The 17,987-nt window shown below is 42.5% G+C and overlaps 2 protein-coding genes across 2 annotated transcripts in view; both read left to right on the top strand.

Moving 5' to 3' along the window:
• The first annotated feature begins 866 nt into the window (after positions 1-866).
• Positions 867-12,241, top strand: LOC114133337 (X-linked retinitis pigmentosa GTPase regulator-like). Its single transcript, XM_027999157.1, has 16 exons — positions 867-978; positions 1,645-1,770; positions 1,852-1,944; positions 2,022-2,084; positions 2,161-2,319; positions 3,072-3,221; positions 3,286-3,444; positions 4,234-4,392; positions 4,466-4,590; positions 4,676-4,831; positions 4,909-5,134; positions 5,974-6,056; positions 6,137-6,196; positions 10,149-10,232; positions 11,348-11,539; positions 11,610-12,241. The coding sequence occupies exons 1-16, from the start codon at positions 948-950 to the stop codon at positions 11,688-11,690; spliced, it is 1,947 nt and encodes a 648-aa protein (XP_027854958.1). The 5' UTR covers positions 867-947; the 3' UTR covers positions 11,691-12,241.
• A 4,200-nt stretch (positions 12,242-16,441) lies between these two features.
• Positions 16,442-17,987, top strand: part of esamb (endothelial cell adhesion molecule b) — a 65,786-nt gene continuing 64,240 nt past the window's right edge. The window contains exon 1 of the mRNA XM_028044673.1: positions 16,442-16,868. Within this exon, the coding sequence (XP_027900474.1) occupies positions 16,814-16,868 (55 nt within the window). The 5' untranslated portion in view covers positions 16,442-16,813. The remainder of the gene's footprint in view (positions 16,869-17,987) is intronic.

Below are 17,987 nucleotides of genomic sequence, written 5' to 3' on the forward strand. Positions count from 1 at the left end.
AGTCCGTTTTGAACCAGATACTAACAATCAAGTGGTAACTAAATCTATGAAATAACAATTGCAACTCAAATCGATAGTTATATTAAATTATAATATCCCAAATAATAAATCCTGAGCAAAACCTGGTTAAACCCAAAACAAATTCTCAACACACCGTTCAAGCCCCGGTTCCGCTTCGACCGTGTGTACCACTGACGGGCAGCCCGGGATGGCATGGCGCTGATCGGCCTGGAGAAGCTCAGGTGTGGCCTGACCTGTTCACCTGCAGCGACCACTGGGGGATGTACTGCACCTTCCCTGCGAGGCACAAATTAAACACTTTTATTTGTTCGTTTTCATTTTTTAAAAAAAAGATAATTTCTTAAAGAAGCTCAGTTTTCTGTGAGTTCAAGAATGTAAATGTTCAACAGGACACGGTTTGATAACTGGAGCCTCCTTTCTCTGTCTATCAGCAGCAGGAGGAGTGAGTGTTCTGTTCATCCAGAGTTTTGTAACTTAAGCTGAGTGGAAGGGAAATTGTGGTAAAAACGGGCGCACAAGCAATAAGTAATGACATCACCAGAATATATTAACGAGACACTTCTATTTCTTATAAACAGCAGAAATCTTCTAAGTGACAGAGTTTCAGTTTTTCAAACACCGCAAGCCAAAATGATCAGAATTGACCAAAATAAATTATTGAAATAGATCTATATTATCTACACGTTTTGCTTTTTAAACCAGATTACTAAAATATATGATCCATTAAATGATGTTGTGATTTACTGACCTGTAGCAGTGGAACAAATTGGGCAGAAATTTTGAACTTTTAAAATGTGCGCTGCTCCTTTAAGAGATCAAAGCCAGCGCCTCGTATCCTAGGAGAAGTTTTGTTTACTTCCGGGTTGTCGCTGCAGAGAACACCAACGCCCTGAACACCGAGCAAAGCGGATTAAAGTCCTGCAGAGATGGCAGAGGAGGCAGAAGACGAAATACCCGGTAAATACATATAAGCATTGTTATATTACGGAGGCTGGAATATTAGCCTAGCATGCTGTTAGCTGGTAACATCCGGGTAATTAGCTGTGTCAAAACCCCACACCAGCTTCTATATTAGCCCATAGGCTAAAGAAGACAGACATTAAAGTTGGTAATTTCTCCGCCAATAACTTTTTCTGCTACGGGTTTTGTTCTTATCGGGTTCATTTACAACTCAGTTTTAAAATATGAAAACTTGGGCTCCTTGGTGATGGTCCTGAGCTAGGAGATCAATTTAAATACAACATACTGTATTGATTCTAAAAGGAAAATGAAATGTCGTTGGAACTCTTAAGAATATTTTTAATTAATGTAAACGCTATTAGTTGAACTCCACCAGTTTGAACCAGTTTAAATGCTGAGAACAAGAGCTGGAAAGTTTTCCTAATGCAAACACTGGAGAGCATCCGTATTTTACTCAAATGTCATCCAGCCATCCGTCCGTCCGTCGAGATGAAGTGTAAAGAGCAAATGAATCTCCTTCCTGGTTGTTTTTCTTCTTTCATTCTTCTTAATTTGATCTGGTTTTCTGTTTTGTTTTGTTTTTGTGTTTTTTGGGGGGGGGGGGGGGGGGGGGTTTGTGGTTTTTGGGGGGGGGGGTTCTCCGTGTTTCTGTGTTTTCTGCAGAGTCTGGGGCAGTTTTCACGTTTGGAAAGAGTAAGTTTGCTGACGACATGCCCAGTGTGTTCTGGCTGAAGAACGACGTTCCTGAGAGGATCGCCTGTGGAGATGAGCACAGTGCCTTGGTCACAGGTAGACGCTTTTCTTTTTGCTTTTCTTGTAGAATTGCTGCTGGTTGATCCTGAGCTGCTGCTGCTGCTGCTTCCTCCTCAGGAAACGGGAAGCTCTTCATGTTCGGCAGCAACAACTGGGGCCAGCTGGGCCTGGGCTCCAAGCAGACGGTACAGAAGCCCACCTGTGTCAAAGGTAAGTGGGGTCTCCAGGTGAAGGCCTCTGACAGGAAGTGAGACAGGAAATGACCTGCTCTCTCCTCATTTTTCCAGCTCTGAAGGGTGAGAAGGTCCGGCTGGTGGCGTGCGGACGGAACCACACTTTGATCAGCACCGGTTGGTTCCTGACCCCAACCACAGCCCTGATCTGGGGTCAGAGTTCAGCTGCTTCACTTTGGGTGTGTGTCTGCAGAGCAGGGACACGTGTTCGCCTGCGGCGGGAACGGCGAAGGCCAGCTGGGACTCGGCGACTGCGAGGAGCGGACCGCCTTCCAGAGGATCGGCTTCTTCCAGGCGCACGGACCGATCAAGATGCTGGCTGCCGGGTCCAACACCTCCGCCGCCCTGACAGGTGAGACAGCATGACAGGTGATGTGTGGGTTTCCCTCAATACCTCACCTTCCATAGTCAGCATTTTACTAATTCTTTAAAGTTTGTTATAAATTTACTCAGCTCACATATTTTCTGATATGTTTTAAATTAGAAAACACCTCATTTAAAAATTATATTTTTAAATTAAACTGAAAAAAATGTTTTAACTGTATGTTGGATTTCTTGTTTTTAATCAAGAGATATTACATATTTAAAAGGTTTAAATTAACTTTAAAACTGAAGCCTGTCCTTTTAAAAAGTTTGACAATACCATAATAATACATTTTAAAGGCTCCATTTCTAAATTTTAACACTTCTTACTTTTAAAAAAAAATAATTTTAGTGATAAAATTTAGAAACAGTAGATTTTAAATTTTTAAAAATATACCTTGAACATTTTTTTTAAAATAAATATTTAAATAATTTTGTTTTATATATTTATGGTATATTTATTTCTTTTAATTATTGAAACACAATATTACCCAAATTAGCATTTTCAAAATTAGTGGGAAAATTTTGAGTTTCTTTTCAACATTCATCTTGTTAATATTTACTTTTTTATCACACTTAGAGTAAATATTTTATAATTAAAAGTGTCTGTTAAGTCCTTATTTTTGAACGATTTCTCTGTAAATTAAGCCAGCCGGTGTTTGCTGCGTGAAGATGGTTGTTCATTGGCTGTCCTGTAGCGACGTCGCCATGGTGACGACATGACCCTGATGTTGTTAACAGAGGGCGGGAAGCTGTTCATGTGGGGCGAGAACTCTGAGGGTCAGATTGGGCTGGGGAAGCGGAGCCAGGCGACCCGGCCGCTGGAGGTCAGCGTGGGCCGGCCGGTCAGCTGGGTGTCCTGCGGGTACTACCACTCCGCTCTGGTGACAGGTGAGACTCACCTGGTGACTCGTCTCACCTGGAGGAGACCGGCTAATGTGTGCGTGTTTGGCAGCGGACGGAGCGCTGTTCACCTTCGGGGAGCGGGACAGCGGGAAGCTGGGGCTGCGGCCGGAGCGGCTGGCCAGACACCGGGTCCCGCAGCGGGTGGAGAGCATCACGGAGCCGGTGCTGCAGGTGGCCTGTGGCGGCAGCCACACGGTGGCGCTAACAGGTTAGCCATCACACACCGACTGGTGAAGAATAAGAGCTTTAGAGACGAACCTGCACGAAAACACAAAGAAAATGAGCAAAAACTAGAAATAATAATTTAATTTCATTTTATAGCATTTCTATTAATTAATGGTTAATAATTTTATATATTTTTTTAGGACAGCTGTCTTGCATTTTGTTTTTATTATTAATAACCTTTAAATTCTATTTATTTAATGTAAAATTTATTCTGCGACAGACTGGCGACCTGTCCAGGGTGAACCCCGCCTCTTGCCCGAAACGTTCGCTGCAGATAGACACCAGCCCCCATCCCGACCCCACTAGGGGTAGAAAATGGATGGATGAATAAAATTTATGTTAAAAATATTTTTTTTAACATAAAAATATTTTTTAAAATAAATTTGCCTTCCATTTTATTATAACTTTTTTTAATTAATGAAAAGCACTAATACTTTACATTTTTTAAAAATTGATTAATTAATAAGAATAATTAAGCTTTACATTTAGTTTTAAATAAAGAAATGTAATCCATAAAATATTTATGTTTTACATTTTATTTTCATGTTATTAATTCTTAACAGATTTTTAATTAAAATATTAAAATACCTATTTATTTATTTTATTATCTGTTAATAAAATATACGTTTTTTTTAGATATTTAATCTTGTTTTATTACAATTTTAATTATTTTTCTTTTCAGTTAAATAATCAGACAATTTTTTTGTCAGAGCTTTGCAGCATGTTTTACTGCTGTGTAATAACCAGCAGAGTGTGTGCCCTTTGACCCCAGACGGCAGCGGCGTCTACTCGTTTGGCCTGGGTCAGTTCGGCCAGCTGGGCCTTGGGACATTTGTGTTCGAGTCGCAGCTGCCACGCCCCGTCCAGCGCTTCCAGGCGGGCCGGCCAACCCGGGTGACCTGCGGGGAGAGCCACACTGCCATTCTCACAGGTGACCTCGGACCTTCGACCTCTGACTGGGTTGGGCTCCCAAACCCACTCTGACCCCGCGGCTCTCTCCCCAGACACGGGGCTGCTGTACTCGTTTGGCGACGGCCGACACGGGAAGCTGGGCCTGGGCGACCAGAACTTCACCAACCATTTCCACCCAGCCGTGGTTCCCCGCTTCCTGCCGCTCGCCGTCCAGGCCGTGAGTCGCTGCCGTCAGGCCATTAGGCTGCTGTCAGACCGCTATCAGGCCGTCAGCCCTGATCCATCTGCTCCTTCCTGTCCAGGCGGCGTGCGGAGGTTGCCACATGGTGGTTCTGGCCCGGCCCAGAGGACCCGGCTGCTCCGCCATCACGCTGGAGGACGCCGCATTCGATTTCCTGGGGGAACCGACCGCCACACTGCAGCGCAGCCTCTCCGCCCGGGTCCGCCGCAGGGAACGGGTCGGTTCTGGTGCTGGGGAAGGTCCAAACCGTTCCAGAACCAGCGTGGGCTGATGGAACCTTCCCATGTCCTGCAGGAGCGATCTCCAGAGCAGTTTGGACCCGCGGCCCACTCGCTGCCCGCCAGAACCTCGGGCGTCCTGCAGATGGCACTTCCTGCCTCGGGCCAACCGGACCAGAACCAACTGAACAAGAACCATGGGCCGGTTCTGCTGGCTCTGTCCGAACTGGACCAGAACCAGCTGAGCCACAGGCCGGTTCTTAACGGGACCCAGCACTTCGGCACAGACGGCGTTCATCAGGGTACCGACTTTAGTCAAGCAATATATTATCATTAATATCATTAATCAATACATTTAGTGATTGGTTTCATGGAATCAGATTTTGTCTTTTTAAAAATCATTTCATCCTTTTTAATTTTAGTTTCATGAACGAACCGACTCACCAACTTTTAAAAAGAGAATTACATTTTTTTTTTTTATCCCTTTTTGGTTTATTTTTGCCTAACTCATTTCAGTGTTTTAACTTTCTTTGCTTTTATTTTAATACATTTTTTAAAAGTAAGAATTTTTCTAAATGTGTTTCACAAAGTTTAAAATAAAATAAATATTAGTATTCTTCAATCAATTGTTTATTTTTTTATTTTTTCTGCTTCTATATTTCTTGTAACTGTACGTGTTATATTCAGTTATTATTTTTAAATTAAACTTAATGTATTTTAAAAAAATGTTGGCATTCACCTAAAATATAAATTTTATTTCTGTTTTTTAATCCCCCGTTTTTCAGTGAAGTATTTTAGCTATTTTGCATATATTTGAATGAATTTAGAAGTTATTGTGAAGTTATTCATTTATTTTTTTTCTCTTAACAGTTATAATTTCTAAACACAAAATTCTAGTGTATCTAAATATTTTAAAATAAGCAATAGTCAATGTTAATAATTATAATCTTATATTTTAGTTTTTCATTTTAATTATTTCAATTAAAACCCTTTTTTTTATTTAGCTATAATTTTAAATATCTGCATGTGGATGCACCATATATCACTGGCTATTTGTACATTTCTTTTATTAATCCAGGCTTGTCTGCAGTAGTGTACATTAAATGAGGCTCATTGTGTTTTATGGTGTGCTGCTCCTCAGGGCAGACAGGGGGCGATGTGGAGAGCCTGACAGACTGCGACAGCGTGAGAGGACTGGGAGAAACCACTGACTTCCTGAACCTGGTGAGAAATCTCTGGGTTCTCCAGATGTGGAGCAACGTCACCTTCATCATCCTCATCCTCGTGTCTGTTCTTACTGTCAGACTCATGTGATGAAGATGGATCCCAGCGACAAAACACTCAGCCTGTCTCCACTGTTGAAGGTAAGCTAGCTGCAGAAAGCAAGTTAGCTTCAGAAGGTGAGATAACTAAAGTACGTTAGCTGCAGACAGTAAGCTAGCTGCTAAAGGTAAGCTAGCTTGACTGGTTTCCATCGTCAGGGTTTCCCTCAGTGTATGATAAGTCTGGCAGACCACCAGGCTTTATTTGTGCCCCCACCAGGCTAAGCATTGCTTATTGTTTAAAATGTTTGCATTTTTTAAGACTTTGTTGTTGGTGTTCAGGTATTCACCTTCCAATCTTTTAATAACACGTAATTCTCAAGTGATATTTTCAAATTTCCTGCCAACTTTAAACATTTTTTAACTCAAAAACATGACGGGCCGCTGGATGAATGATTGTCCTAGCATCTAACCACCGGGCTTAGCAAGTTTCCTGGGGGAAAACCTTGACCATGTTAGCCCAGTTTGGTTCTGTTTTCTGCATGCTCTCCTCTAACGTTCTCCTCTTTCCGTCTTCATGCTGTCTGTGCTGGACAGAGGAAGGGTAAGCATGCTCAGCCAATCAGAGAGCAGAGAAAGGACAGGACGTTCTTGGTTAGCCGGGCGTTACAGGACCAGAGGAGGACCAGTCAGAACCAACAGAACCTCTTGTCATTGGATCAGAGCAGGTCGGCTCATAAGAACAAAGCAGTGAGACAGGCCAGGTCCAAAACCCAGCTGACTGGGACAAAACCAGCTGCAGACTGGAACAAGCATCCAGAAACCAGAAGGAATGGTTCTAAGTCCAGTCCAGCTAGACTAGAGTCTAAAACTGGTTGGCTGACCATAGAGAGCTGTCAGCCAAACGTTTCCCGCTCCAAACAAAACCCAGATTCATCCAAAAGATCCAAAAACGAGCGAAACAGGAAGAAAGCTGCAACCCAGAGGAAGTGCTCAGGTGGGGGTGCGCTGGCCGGCGCTGCCACCCTGGCAGCAGGGGGCGCTGTTGTAGTCCAACAGCTGGCCTCCAAGAGGCGGGGCAGTGATCCAAAACCAGGAAGTGACCCGGAAAAGCCTGAATCTCGGTCTGCTGGGGTCAGCCGCAAGTCGGCCGTCAGCATCAACGTCATTCCTGCATCAGAAAGTCCACAGCAGGAGGAAGACGAGGAGAAGGAGGAAGACGAGGAGGAAAGGTGGAGAACCAGCTCAGAGGAGGAAGAGGAGACTGGATCTGCTGCAACCGGGCAGGAGGAGGAAAAGGTAGCGGAGGAGGAGGAGGAGGAGGACACAGACAGTGAGACTCTTCAACCAGGACATCAGACTGAGGAAGATGAGAGTGCTGCTGAAGAAGAGGAGGAGGAAGAAGAGGAGGAAACCAGTGGAGCCACAGAGAGTGAAAATGAGACAGAAGAAAAAGGAAACAAAGGAGGAAATATGGAGGAGGAGGAAGAGGAAGTGTCGAGTCAGGAGACTCAGAACAAAGGAGCACTGACTGATGAAGAGGAGCAAAGCAGTTTAAAAAGTGAGGAAGAGGAGGATGACAGCGACACTTTGAAGTCATCACAGGAAACAGAGGGGAGTGAGGAAGATGCAAGAAACAAGAGAAATGATGAGGATGAGGAGACAGAGGAGGAGACAGAGACTGAAGAGAATCCTGAAGAAGAAAGTGAAGAAGAGGAAGAAAGTGAGGAAAATGAGGAGGAAGAAGAGGAAGAAAGTGAAGAAAATGAGGAGGAAGAACAGGAAGAAAGTGAAGAAAATGAGGAGGAAGAACAGGAAGAAAGTGAGGAAAATGAGGAAGAAAGTGAGGAGGAGGAGAAAAGTGATGGTGATGAAGACGAGAATGAAAGGGAAGAGGAGGAAGAGGAGGATGTCGTGAAGAAGAGGAAAGCTTCATTGAGGAAGCAGCAAAGCAGCAAATCTGCAGCTGGAGGAAGACGAGGAAGAGGAGTTCTGGGATGAAGTTTTACCTGCAATAACATCAGTCAGAACCTGGTCTCCATGGAAACCGGAGGGCTTGCTCCTCCTCTGGAGCGCCGCGGTGTCAGAACCCGTTTCCTCTCAGGTTCAACCCTGAGTAGGGTATAACAGAGAACTGATAGAGTAGGGGAGTAGAAACAGGCTTTATTTTCCCTTTTAGGGTAAATTCAGGTAGAAACAGCCATAATCTGCTCCCATTAAAACCAGCAAGATTTTAGTTTTTTATTATCTATCTGCTTGTGTTTGAATTTTAGCTCTGGTTGAATGGAAAGTTCTGTTTGCTAAAAGCTTTTGGAAGATTCTTAAAAACATCTTTGGTTTTCGTACGTAGGTCCATAATGTTTGCTCTTAAATTCAGTTCATGGTTTACATCATTACGTACGTATTTCTAGAACTTTATAGTTACTTTCTAGAAGTTACGCATTACACACGTTACTTGGCCAAACTTTAAGAACATTTTGTAAAACCTATTTTATAAAATGTTCAGGATATTTTCTAAAACTTTCCAGGTGTGAGTCACCTGTTTTGGTAACTTGTAAATTCTGAGAAAGTTCAAGGCAGCTTTATTTCAAGTTTTCATCTCGATGGTTTACCAGTTAAAGAAAACTGGATTATTTTTCATAAACATGTCTGTGATTTCTGTGTTTTCGACCTTTAAAGTCACATTTCACAACTCGATGTTTAAGTTGGGATATTTGTTTTGTTTTGTTTTGCTTTTCTTTATATGTGGTTTGTTTGTGACCTTATTTGACTTCCATATGCTCTTGTGTTTTATTGCGTTTTCTGCTTTTTAATAACTTGCTTTGCCTTTACTCGCTGTGCCTTTTGCTTCCATGCTCATGTTTCTCTCATAATGTCGTTCTGTTCAGTTCAACATTTAAGGCATGCTGCTTTGCTCTTTTGCTGTTTTGTTTTTTTTATCTTTCATTATTCCTGTTTTGCTTTTCACTTTTCTTGTATCTGGACTCATGATGTCCGACTTCTTGTTCTTCTCTGTTTTGTTTGGAATAAATTGCTGCGTTCTCATGTTTTTAACATGTTTTAATGATTAATAAATCAAAGATGTAAGCAGGACTGATCAACAGCTCCGTTCATATTCATGATGGTGAAGGCAGGACGGAAAAGCCTCCGTAGCAACCGGTTAGCATGTTTATGGCGGCTAGTGGTTGCCATGGAAATCGGGTGTGCCTACAGCACCACTCTGATTGGATCAGGCGTTCAGCTGACTGAGACGGACAGAAAGTTTTCTAGAGGCTGAACAAAATCAGGATGTGTGTCACGTCATATTTATGCCCCAGGGGAAAAAACTAATCACTTATTACGTAAAGGTTCCTACATCATGTAATATAATAATGTTTTAACAGTATTAGGGACGACTTCTGTTATCATGTTCACTTTGTTTCTGTTTTTAGCTCACAGTAAATTCACTTAGTGATAATATTAGTGGTTCTAAACAGTTTTTCTGTGGTGCTCCATGAAGGCTACAAAATAAAACTTTCTGATGTGTAAAAAGTTTGGGGTTTTGACTGAAAAAGCAAGTGAGCCAGAACGGGATCCTTCTGGTGAACCGAGACTAAAACCAATTAGTTCAAGCTCTGATTAAATCCAAGTTTTAGATAAGTTTATGAAAAGTAAGACTTGTTGTTGTTCTGATGACTTAAAGAGACTCCAGGCTGTCGGATCAACCCAGAAACAAACCAGTTTCACCAGATGTTCTCCTGATTCCAGACTTTTCCGTATCAGAAAGCCATTATTAGTGAGTTGAAGCACCACAGGGAGGTGCTGTAGAGCTCCTAATGTTTTCACTGCCAGAGGAGAGGATTCACAATCAGGTTGGACCACTTTTCTTCCTCCAGCGACCCAGTTTGTGTGCTGGTTGCCCCACCTTTACCCCCAGCTGTGTGTTTCCTCTGCTTGTGTAGCTGTAGGTTGAGTTTGCTAATTCCCTCTGCTAGCAGGGCGCTAGCGATTTCCAGCAGCTCCTTTTAAAAAACTAATTAAATCAAATGTGTAATTTGTGTTTTATGGCCGTCAGGATGCGGTGGAGACCGCTGAGGAAGACGAGGACAGAGCTGGTGATGAAGAGGAGACTGGGACATCTTCGTCAGCAGAGAGTCCAGTAAATATAAGACATAAAATTTTATATTTCTCATTATGTTTCTAGAACATAATGAGATTGGAGTGGTACCCTCAGAAATAGCTAAATAAAGCTTTAATCAGTGTTTAGGGTGCAGCAAATGGGTGAGTGTGTCTGCAGGGAGAGGATGGAAGATGGACAGATGGTTGTGCTCTTTATGTATCTGTATCGTTTCCCAGACTGTAGCGGTTCAAGCAGTTTGGGCCCTGGATGGGTGGGGTCAGTGGCAGTACAACTGGCCTTCCTTTGCCGTCTGCCAGTACATATTAGCTCCAGGTTTGGTAACTCACTCCCAACAATCCACTGGGCAGTTTTCACCACTCTGGCCATTACTTTTGTGTCCTGGACTATGCAGTTGCCACACCACACAGTCATACTGAGGCAGAGGAGGCTTCGATCACGGCTCTGTAGAAGTTCTTGAGCAGCTGAGCAGGGAGTCCAGCCCTTCTTAGTTTCCTGAGGAAGAAGAGTCTTTGTTGGGTCTTCCTCATCAGAATAGAGGTGTTCAGCAACCAGGTCGGGTCCAAAGTGATGTGGACGCCCATGAATTTGATGTTGTCCACACACTCCGTCTCCTCCCCTTGAATTGTAACAGGTGTGTGCACTTTCGTCCTGGGCCTCCTTTAGTCCACTATGACCTCCTTGGTCTTGCTGGTGTTGAGCACCAGGTTGTTCGGTGAACAACCACTGTATCTCCTCTCTGTACAGGGTCTCATCATTGTTTATCAGACCCACTACGGTGGTATCATCTGCAAGCTTTAGAACCCTGTTTGATGAGAGGATGGCTACACAGTCAATGGTGAACAGAACAAAAAGAACTGGACTAAGCACACAGCCCTGCGGTGTGCCTGTATTGAGGATCAGGGTGGATGAAGTTCGCTCCCCTATTCTCACCACCTGAGGTCGGTTGGTGAGAAAGTCTCTGATCCAAAGGCACATTGATGTTCAGAGTCCCAGGCTTCACTATCAGCTTCTCTGGGATGATTGTATTGAATGATGAACTGAAGTATGAACTGAACTAAATATGGCGCTGTGTGTCAGCGTGTGACCAGCGAGCGATTCCGACCTCTAACCCATAGCTTCTCTGGTCCCTGAAGCTGAACGCAGAGCCAGCTTCACACCCAATTGGCAGGGAGCCTGGAGGAGCCACGCCCCCTGAATGCTCTTCACCTGGAGGAGCCGAGGTCAGAGGTCACAGCCCCGCAGCAGAGCAGTCAGGAAGTGAAGCCAAAGCAGCCAATGGGGAAGCGGAGCTCCTCTCCGACAGTCGATCAGGCTCCAGCAGGAAGGTAAGATGGTATGACATCATCACTGTGACCTGCAGAGCGGTGGACAGACTGTCCCTGTGCCTGTCCCCAGCTGGCCGTTTTCAGACAGCTGTCCTCGTCCAGGTCCAGACAGGTGGACTCGACGCGCTCTGGAGCCTGCAGCCTGCTGTAGGGAACCATCAAACATCTGGGCCGGGTCAGCGGCGCCACCGGCAGGACAGGAGCAGAACTGCAGCTCAGCTTGGTGACTTCCTGACACTCCAGAACCATCAGAACCTTGCAGAACCACCAAACCCTTACAGAACATCCAGAACTTTCCAGAACGACCAGAGCCTTACAGAACATCCAGAACCTTCCAGAACCCCCAGAACCTTACAGAACCCCCAGAACCAATGTTCTGACAGTTAGGTCCACACTCTGACAGGGTTCTATTCTGTGGAAGGTTCTGACCCGGTTCTGTTGAACCGGACCTGCTGCTCCTCTCTCTGTAGGAAACATTTCTGCTAATCTCAGGATCATTTCAGCCTCTAATAACTGTTCAGATTAGGATTAAATCGGCCTTCAACTCACTGTTTAAAGGAATGTTCCCCCTAAAACAGAAAAACATCCTGACCAGAATCAAGCGTTATAAAGTTCAAACCAAAACAAGAGACAAGTCCCAAAAACAAATTATAAGGAAATGAAATAAAACATGAAATACTTGCAAATATTGGAGAACATTTATTAAAAATAAAAAAAAATTGACAAAAACAAGTGAAAAATAAAATAACACAAGTACGCAAAAATTAGGGGGGGAGACAAGAATACAACAAAATAATGTGTAATTCTATTATGTCCTGTTAATTTATTAGTACAGAGACGGAGAGACGCGTGGTACCAGGTAATCCCTGGACAGCTTGATTAAATCAGGATGATTTAACAGATCATGACTTGGTGCAAACCGAGTTTAGTTATTAATTACAAATAAAGTCATTATTCATTCAGCATCTCACTAAAACCAAGCAAACCAAACTATAGAACAGACTGTTCATTAAAACACTTCTGTACTCTAATTAATAATGAATTCATTTAACAGCAGCAATATATTTACCAAATATGCAGACATTTTATAACTGGAACTTGTTATTACACAAACTATTCCAGTAATTGGTCGCGCAAAAGAGGAAGCATTTTATTTAAAGCAGTCGTATGGTTAGGGATGCTGCACTCACCTCCAGGGGGCGCCTTTGTGACTCTAGTTTATCTTACAGGCAGAGCAGCATTGTCATGAAGAATTTGATAAACTGAACCAACGTTTGCATAAAATATCTGATTTATTATATTTGGAGAGAATATGACAGTGATATCGTCTAGATGTCATGAATCTCTAATTGATGATCCAACAGGTTTTAAAACTGTTAGCTTGCCTGCGACCAGTGAGTCATACAAGATAAAGAAACATATGTGCCTTAGGTTAGCTAAGCTAAATGTTAAAGACTTTCAAAGCTTCTTGACATGATTTTTAAAGGTTAAAGTTGGACACAAAGTCACACTTAAGGTGGTAATATATTGGTCTTGACCAAGCTTAAAAAATACTGGAAATTCCTGACAGAATTCGTTCAGCTCTTAAAGCTATCCTATTCGAACAACGTCATTCATTCTTCTTGTGAAGCCGTAGCTAAAGCACGCTAGTGCTATCAACATCTATCAACCGGATAAAATATGGAATATTCCTTTAAACCTGGAAATCAGATGGAGCAGCTTTTTGCTTTACTGTTCAACTGAAATGTGTGATGTTTTCCTCTCAGCAGCTGTGTGTGTGATTATTTATTTACCCAATCTTGAAGCACATTTTGCACTTTCTTTGGACCCAGTTTTATATCCTGACATGTTTTAATCTATTTTTTTTTTTATATCAGATGTTTTATTAACAGTAAAAAGTTTTGATATGAAGCTGAATGCGTTTGTTTTTACTCCTCAGAACAACATTAATATTTTCCTGCCTATCTGCTCCATGATGCGTTGGAATATTTCTGGTGCACGCTTCATGCCAAAGGGTTGCCTCGGCCATCTGAACCTCCCAATAGGGGTGTTGAATGTTGACAGGAAAGAGGATTATTCATCCAACTCCATCTGCAGGAAGCCTGACTTTACGTCTAATACAGAGAACGCTTTTGCATTGGGTATAGTGGATACAGCTTTTTCGATTGTGCGCCTTGGGTAATGTTCCCGTTTGATGGCACGGTTCAGGTCACTTGGATCTGTGAGTAATGTTTAAGGTAGACAGGAAATTTGAAAATATCACTTTATAATTACGTGTTATTAAAAGATTGGAAGGTTAAAAATGCAAACATTTTAAAAAGACTTAAATAAATAAGCAATGCTTAGCCTGGTGGGGGCACAAATAAAGCCCGGTGGCCCGCCAGACTTATAATACACTGGGGGAAACAATATGTCTCAATCAGCATCCATCAGTATTCTGGTGGGGGAAACTGAGAGCGCCTCATGCAGTACTTTGTCATACCAGTAGGTGGCTCTAAACAATCAATGTATATAAATTAAAAATCTATAAAAACTATAAATATAATTTTTGGGGGTGAAATTCAGTCATCTTTTTTTAATCGCTGTTAGTTATGCATATTCTGAGTTTGCCTTTGTGACAACAACCATAGAACTCGGTTGGTTGGTTGACTTTAGTAATGTAGCCATCATTTACCATCGCGTTGAGCTTATTCACTAACTTTGTTCTGAGAGCTACTGGTTGTCGGTGCACAGGTTGCACCACTGGTTTTGCTTCACGGTTGATCTTTATTGTATATCTGCCTGCCAGTGTTGCTGTAGTGTGTGCAAGTTCAGGAACGTCTTCCAGACCAGGATGAAACTGGCTTTATTCTGCGATTTGAGTAAGTTCTCAGCACCGTTTTGGAACTTTTTAGCTCCCCCCGCCATGTGGTTCAGTGACTGATAACAGTTTAGAGTCAGAGTATAGTCAGAGTATTGCATTTTGCACTTGCATCAATACTAAACTGCATTTTGTGAGACATGATATAAATGTGCACCAGCCATGCTACAACATAATACATTGCAGATGTGTGATTGTCTTATCGCTAAGGAAAGAAGCGAGTCTTTATCGTCATTTACTCTCGTGTTTCTGTTTACCATGTATCCATGCATCTGTAGCCAGTGTATTAAACTGAATGTAGAAGGTGACCTGATTAGTCATCGTACTGATCCACGAACACTTCTGAACAAGATTAAACTTTGAGGTAGCACTTAGGTTATTTTTAATGCATGAGGGATCACTTTGATGTAAAGCCATCCATCCATTTCCTATACCTGCTTTAACCCTGCTGGTTTGGAGAGGGGTTTGGGGGCGGAGGGTGACTAATGCCCATCTGGAGGTGTAATTTCTCTAGATCCAGGAGACACTGCAGCCCATCACAGTACAACACGGAGACAGAAAATTAGCCACTCCCAACTGAGGACAGCTTGTTAGTAATTAACCCACCATGTCTGATTTTGAGAACATGGGAGAATGTTGTGGTACCTGGTGAGAATCCACACAGAGAGAACATGCAAACGTCACACTGAAATGTCTAATCTGGGATTCAAACCTAGAGCCTTCTTGCTGTGATCCAACAGCTGCCACCACTACAGGAAATAAGCGCCTTAAAAATGAAATGTGGTTTAAATGAAATAAGTTAAGAAGCATATTAATAAAAGTAGAAAGGATCTATGAATTGAGTTAGCAGTGAAGATGAATAAGAAACGAATTGTTTCCAGTCATTTGCTCTTCATGCTAGCATTCGTAAGGCTAACCAAAACAGGAAATAGACTTTATTTTCTCTAAATAATTAGAAATATCACAAACTTTAAAAACAGAAGCCCCTGTGTTGAATGTGGGACTTCACTCTTACACCATTGATTCTACGTCCTCAGCCTGTATTGAACATGGAGAGCCATTTGAACCACCTTATTCCAGGCTAGTAGAGCTCGGGGTACTGTATCAGCTACAAAACATTTTATGGTTTCAATTAAGTAGAAATCTGAGAGGAGTAACAGAAAATAAAGAACAGAGAAAAAATCATACTTTTAAGAGATTTGCACACAGACAAAGAAGACTTTAACTCAAGAAGCAAAACAGAAAACACCTGCCTGCTCAGCATACAGTTAAGGACGTTGCACTGTGTAATTTAGTGGTTGACCATGCAACACGACGGTTTTGAGCTCAAAGTTATAAACAGGTGACCACAGGTGGTAGGAAAATGCCTTCTAACAATTTCTAATGAGTTTGACGCTTATTTTGCTCTAAAATGGTAATATTTAGCTTATTGCCAATTTAGAAAAAATGCACAAAATCCATGTAAACATGTTATCAAAGTATTCCTTTTTATTTTAATATAAGGGTAAACTGTCTAAATCCGGTTCTAGTTTTGAACAAAGTAAAGAATAAAGGAAAAATAAAAATATCTAAAGGTCAGTGTGTGACGATATATGGAGCTTAAATAAAAAGTATCATAGTGGCGATACTGGCCCTGTATTTACTTGGTATCGGATCGATACCATAATATGCAGTATTGCGAACCTCTAATAGACGGAGCAGCTTTGTGTACTCAAAGTAATACCATTACGTAGTTCATTAAATTCAGAAGGAAGAAAGTGGCCTACTTCAGCCTAAACACCATTTTCAGGTGCTTCAGTATGTTTAGGTATCAAACTACAAAGTATTTCCATAGAAAGTTTAAGACGTTTTATGTTATGTTGTTGTGTAAAATGGAAAAAAAATGGTGGCATTTGTAAAGTCCAAGTTGTCCTTGAGAGGTTACTTCTTACAAAACATCAAACAAAAAGGTAAGAAATAAAAGAGCAAAGTAAGTTTTACGACCAACAGGCAGAGATGAAATTTCCCGCTGCCAGGGGGCGACACTGAGCAGCTCAGGTGGGGGGGGTGAATAAGCTCCCACAGTTTACAGTTGGAGCAGGACAAGAAGGAGCCGGGCTCACTCCAGGGACAAAGCACCAGAAGTAAAGCTGTTTCAATCCGAACCGGGAGCGGCGGGGGGAGGACGAGCCAAGTCAAAATACCTTGTTGCGGTTAAAGCGGCGAACGGAGCACTCTGCCATGCCAGCCGCTGTCTGCAGGCGGGATGGCAGGAGGAGCCGGAGCTTGACTTGCAGACGTCGCCCTGCTGGTTCGCTCAGCGGACAGTTAATTGTCACCTGGAGGCAGCTATAAGCGGCAGCTCGGGGCAGCGCGGCGGCTTTCTGGAGTCCGCTTTCAGAGGAGCCGCAGGAGCAGCTGGTGGATGTTGCGCCATGGAGATGAAGAGGAAACTTCGAGCCATGCTGATGCTGATATGGATCTTCCCAGGTAGGCCAATTAATTCATCTGGCTCCCATTAAGCGTGTATTATTATTATTATTAGTTTTTTGAAAGTGAGATGACTTAAGTGAGAAAGTAAAAAAAAAAAAAAAAAAAATCTTCTTGAAGAAGCTTCATAGAAAAAAAACAAAGCTGTTTTTTTTTCCCCTTTTAACTCCTCACAGCAAATACGTTTTAATGTTTAATTGTAAAAAAAGATTAAAGTTAGTTAAGATGCGCCTCCACAACTGGAGCTCCTCGCTTTGGTTTTTCGGCGGATTTAAAGGCGCCATACGGTGATGTGTAATTTTAGCTGACACAGGCATGTTGACAATAACCAACACATTCTCACTCCAATAACACAGCTGAGTGATGCAACGTGGAGCTTAACCGCGAAACGAAAACCACGTTTTTATAGAGGAGAGAGGAAAAGCACATCTTGCCTCCTCTTACGATGATGACATCACAAGAGGCACAAGAACTGGCATGCACCGCATGGGCGACCGGGACTTATGACGGATTTTGGCATCGATTCTAACGCATTGGTGTTGCACATGAGCCGCCAGGGGTTCAGCCTCTGCTTGCCTTCCAGTTAAGAGTCTGACTCTGATGACCTTTAAGCCATGAAGGATACGGAGTGAAGTTTAACCAAGCCGTGACAATGTCAGCGATTGCCTTCGGAGTTTGAAATTTGTTTGTTTGTGTGAAACATTAACACTCTTGTGATCGTTTTGCACGTTTTACGCTTTCTAGACACCTTGTGCTAATTTCGACAATGAAAGCAGACGAACGCGCCGACTTGTGATGTCGAAGCTGTAGATGTAAAAAATTATATTTGGCTTATTTTTCCTTTCGAAGAAGAACTAGTTCAGTGCGATTGGATGGTGGCACGTCTGATTCATCATTTCGACGTCTGTTGCTGTTTTTGTTGGATCACAATTTGTCGTTTATAAAGTGGTAAATCGTTGCCTTTTTTTTCCCCCATCCAAAATTGATGACTTAACCCACTCTGCTGCTCAGCGGAGGTCCTACACATTCCCTTTCTTTTAAAAGCAGACTGCCAAAGCTTTCATCAGCAACTTATGTATCAAAACGTGGAAAAATTGTTGTCATTCACACAGTGTGACG

Source organism: Xiphophorus couchianus, chromosome 18 (genome assembly GCF_001444195.1).
Source record: "Xiphophorus couchianus chromosome 18, X_couchianus-1.0, whole genome shotgun sequence".
Taxonomy (NCBI): Eukaryota; Metazoa; Chordata; class Actinopteri; order Cyprinodontiformes; family Poeciliidae; genus Xiphophorus; species Xiphophorus couchianus.

Coding starts and splice junctions, on each gene's coding strand:
- LOC114133337 (XM_027999157.1), top strand. CDS start 948: ATGGCAGAGGAGGCAGAAGACGAAATACCCG. Junction 1,945..2,021: donor GAAGCCCACCTGTGTCAAAG/GTAAGTGGGGTC, acceptor TCATTTTTCCAG/CTCTGAAGGGTGAGAAGGTC. Junction 2,085..2,160: donor CCACACTTTGATCAGCACCG/GTTGGTTCCTGA, acceptor GTGTGTCTGCAG/AGCAGGGACACGTGTTCGCC.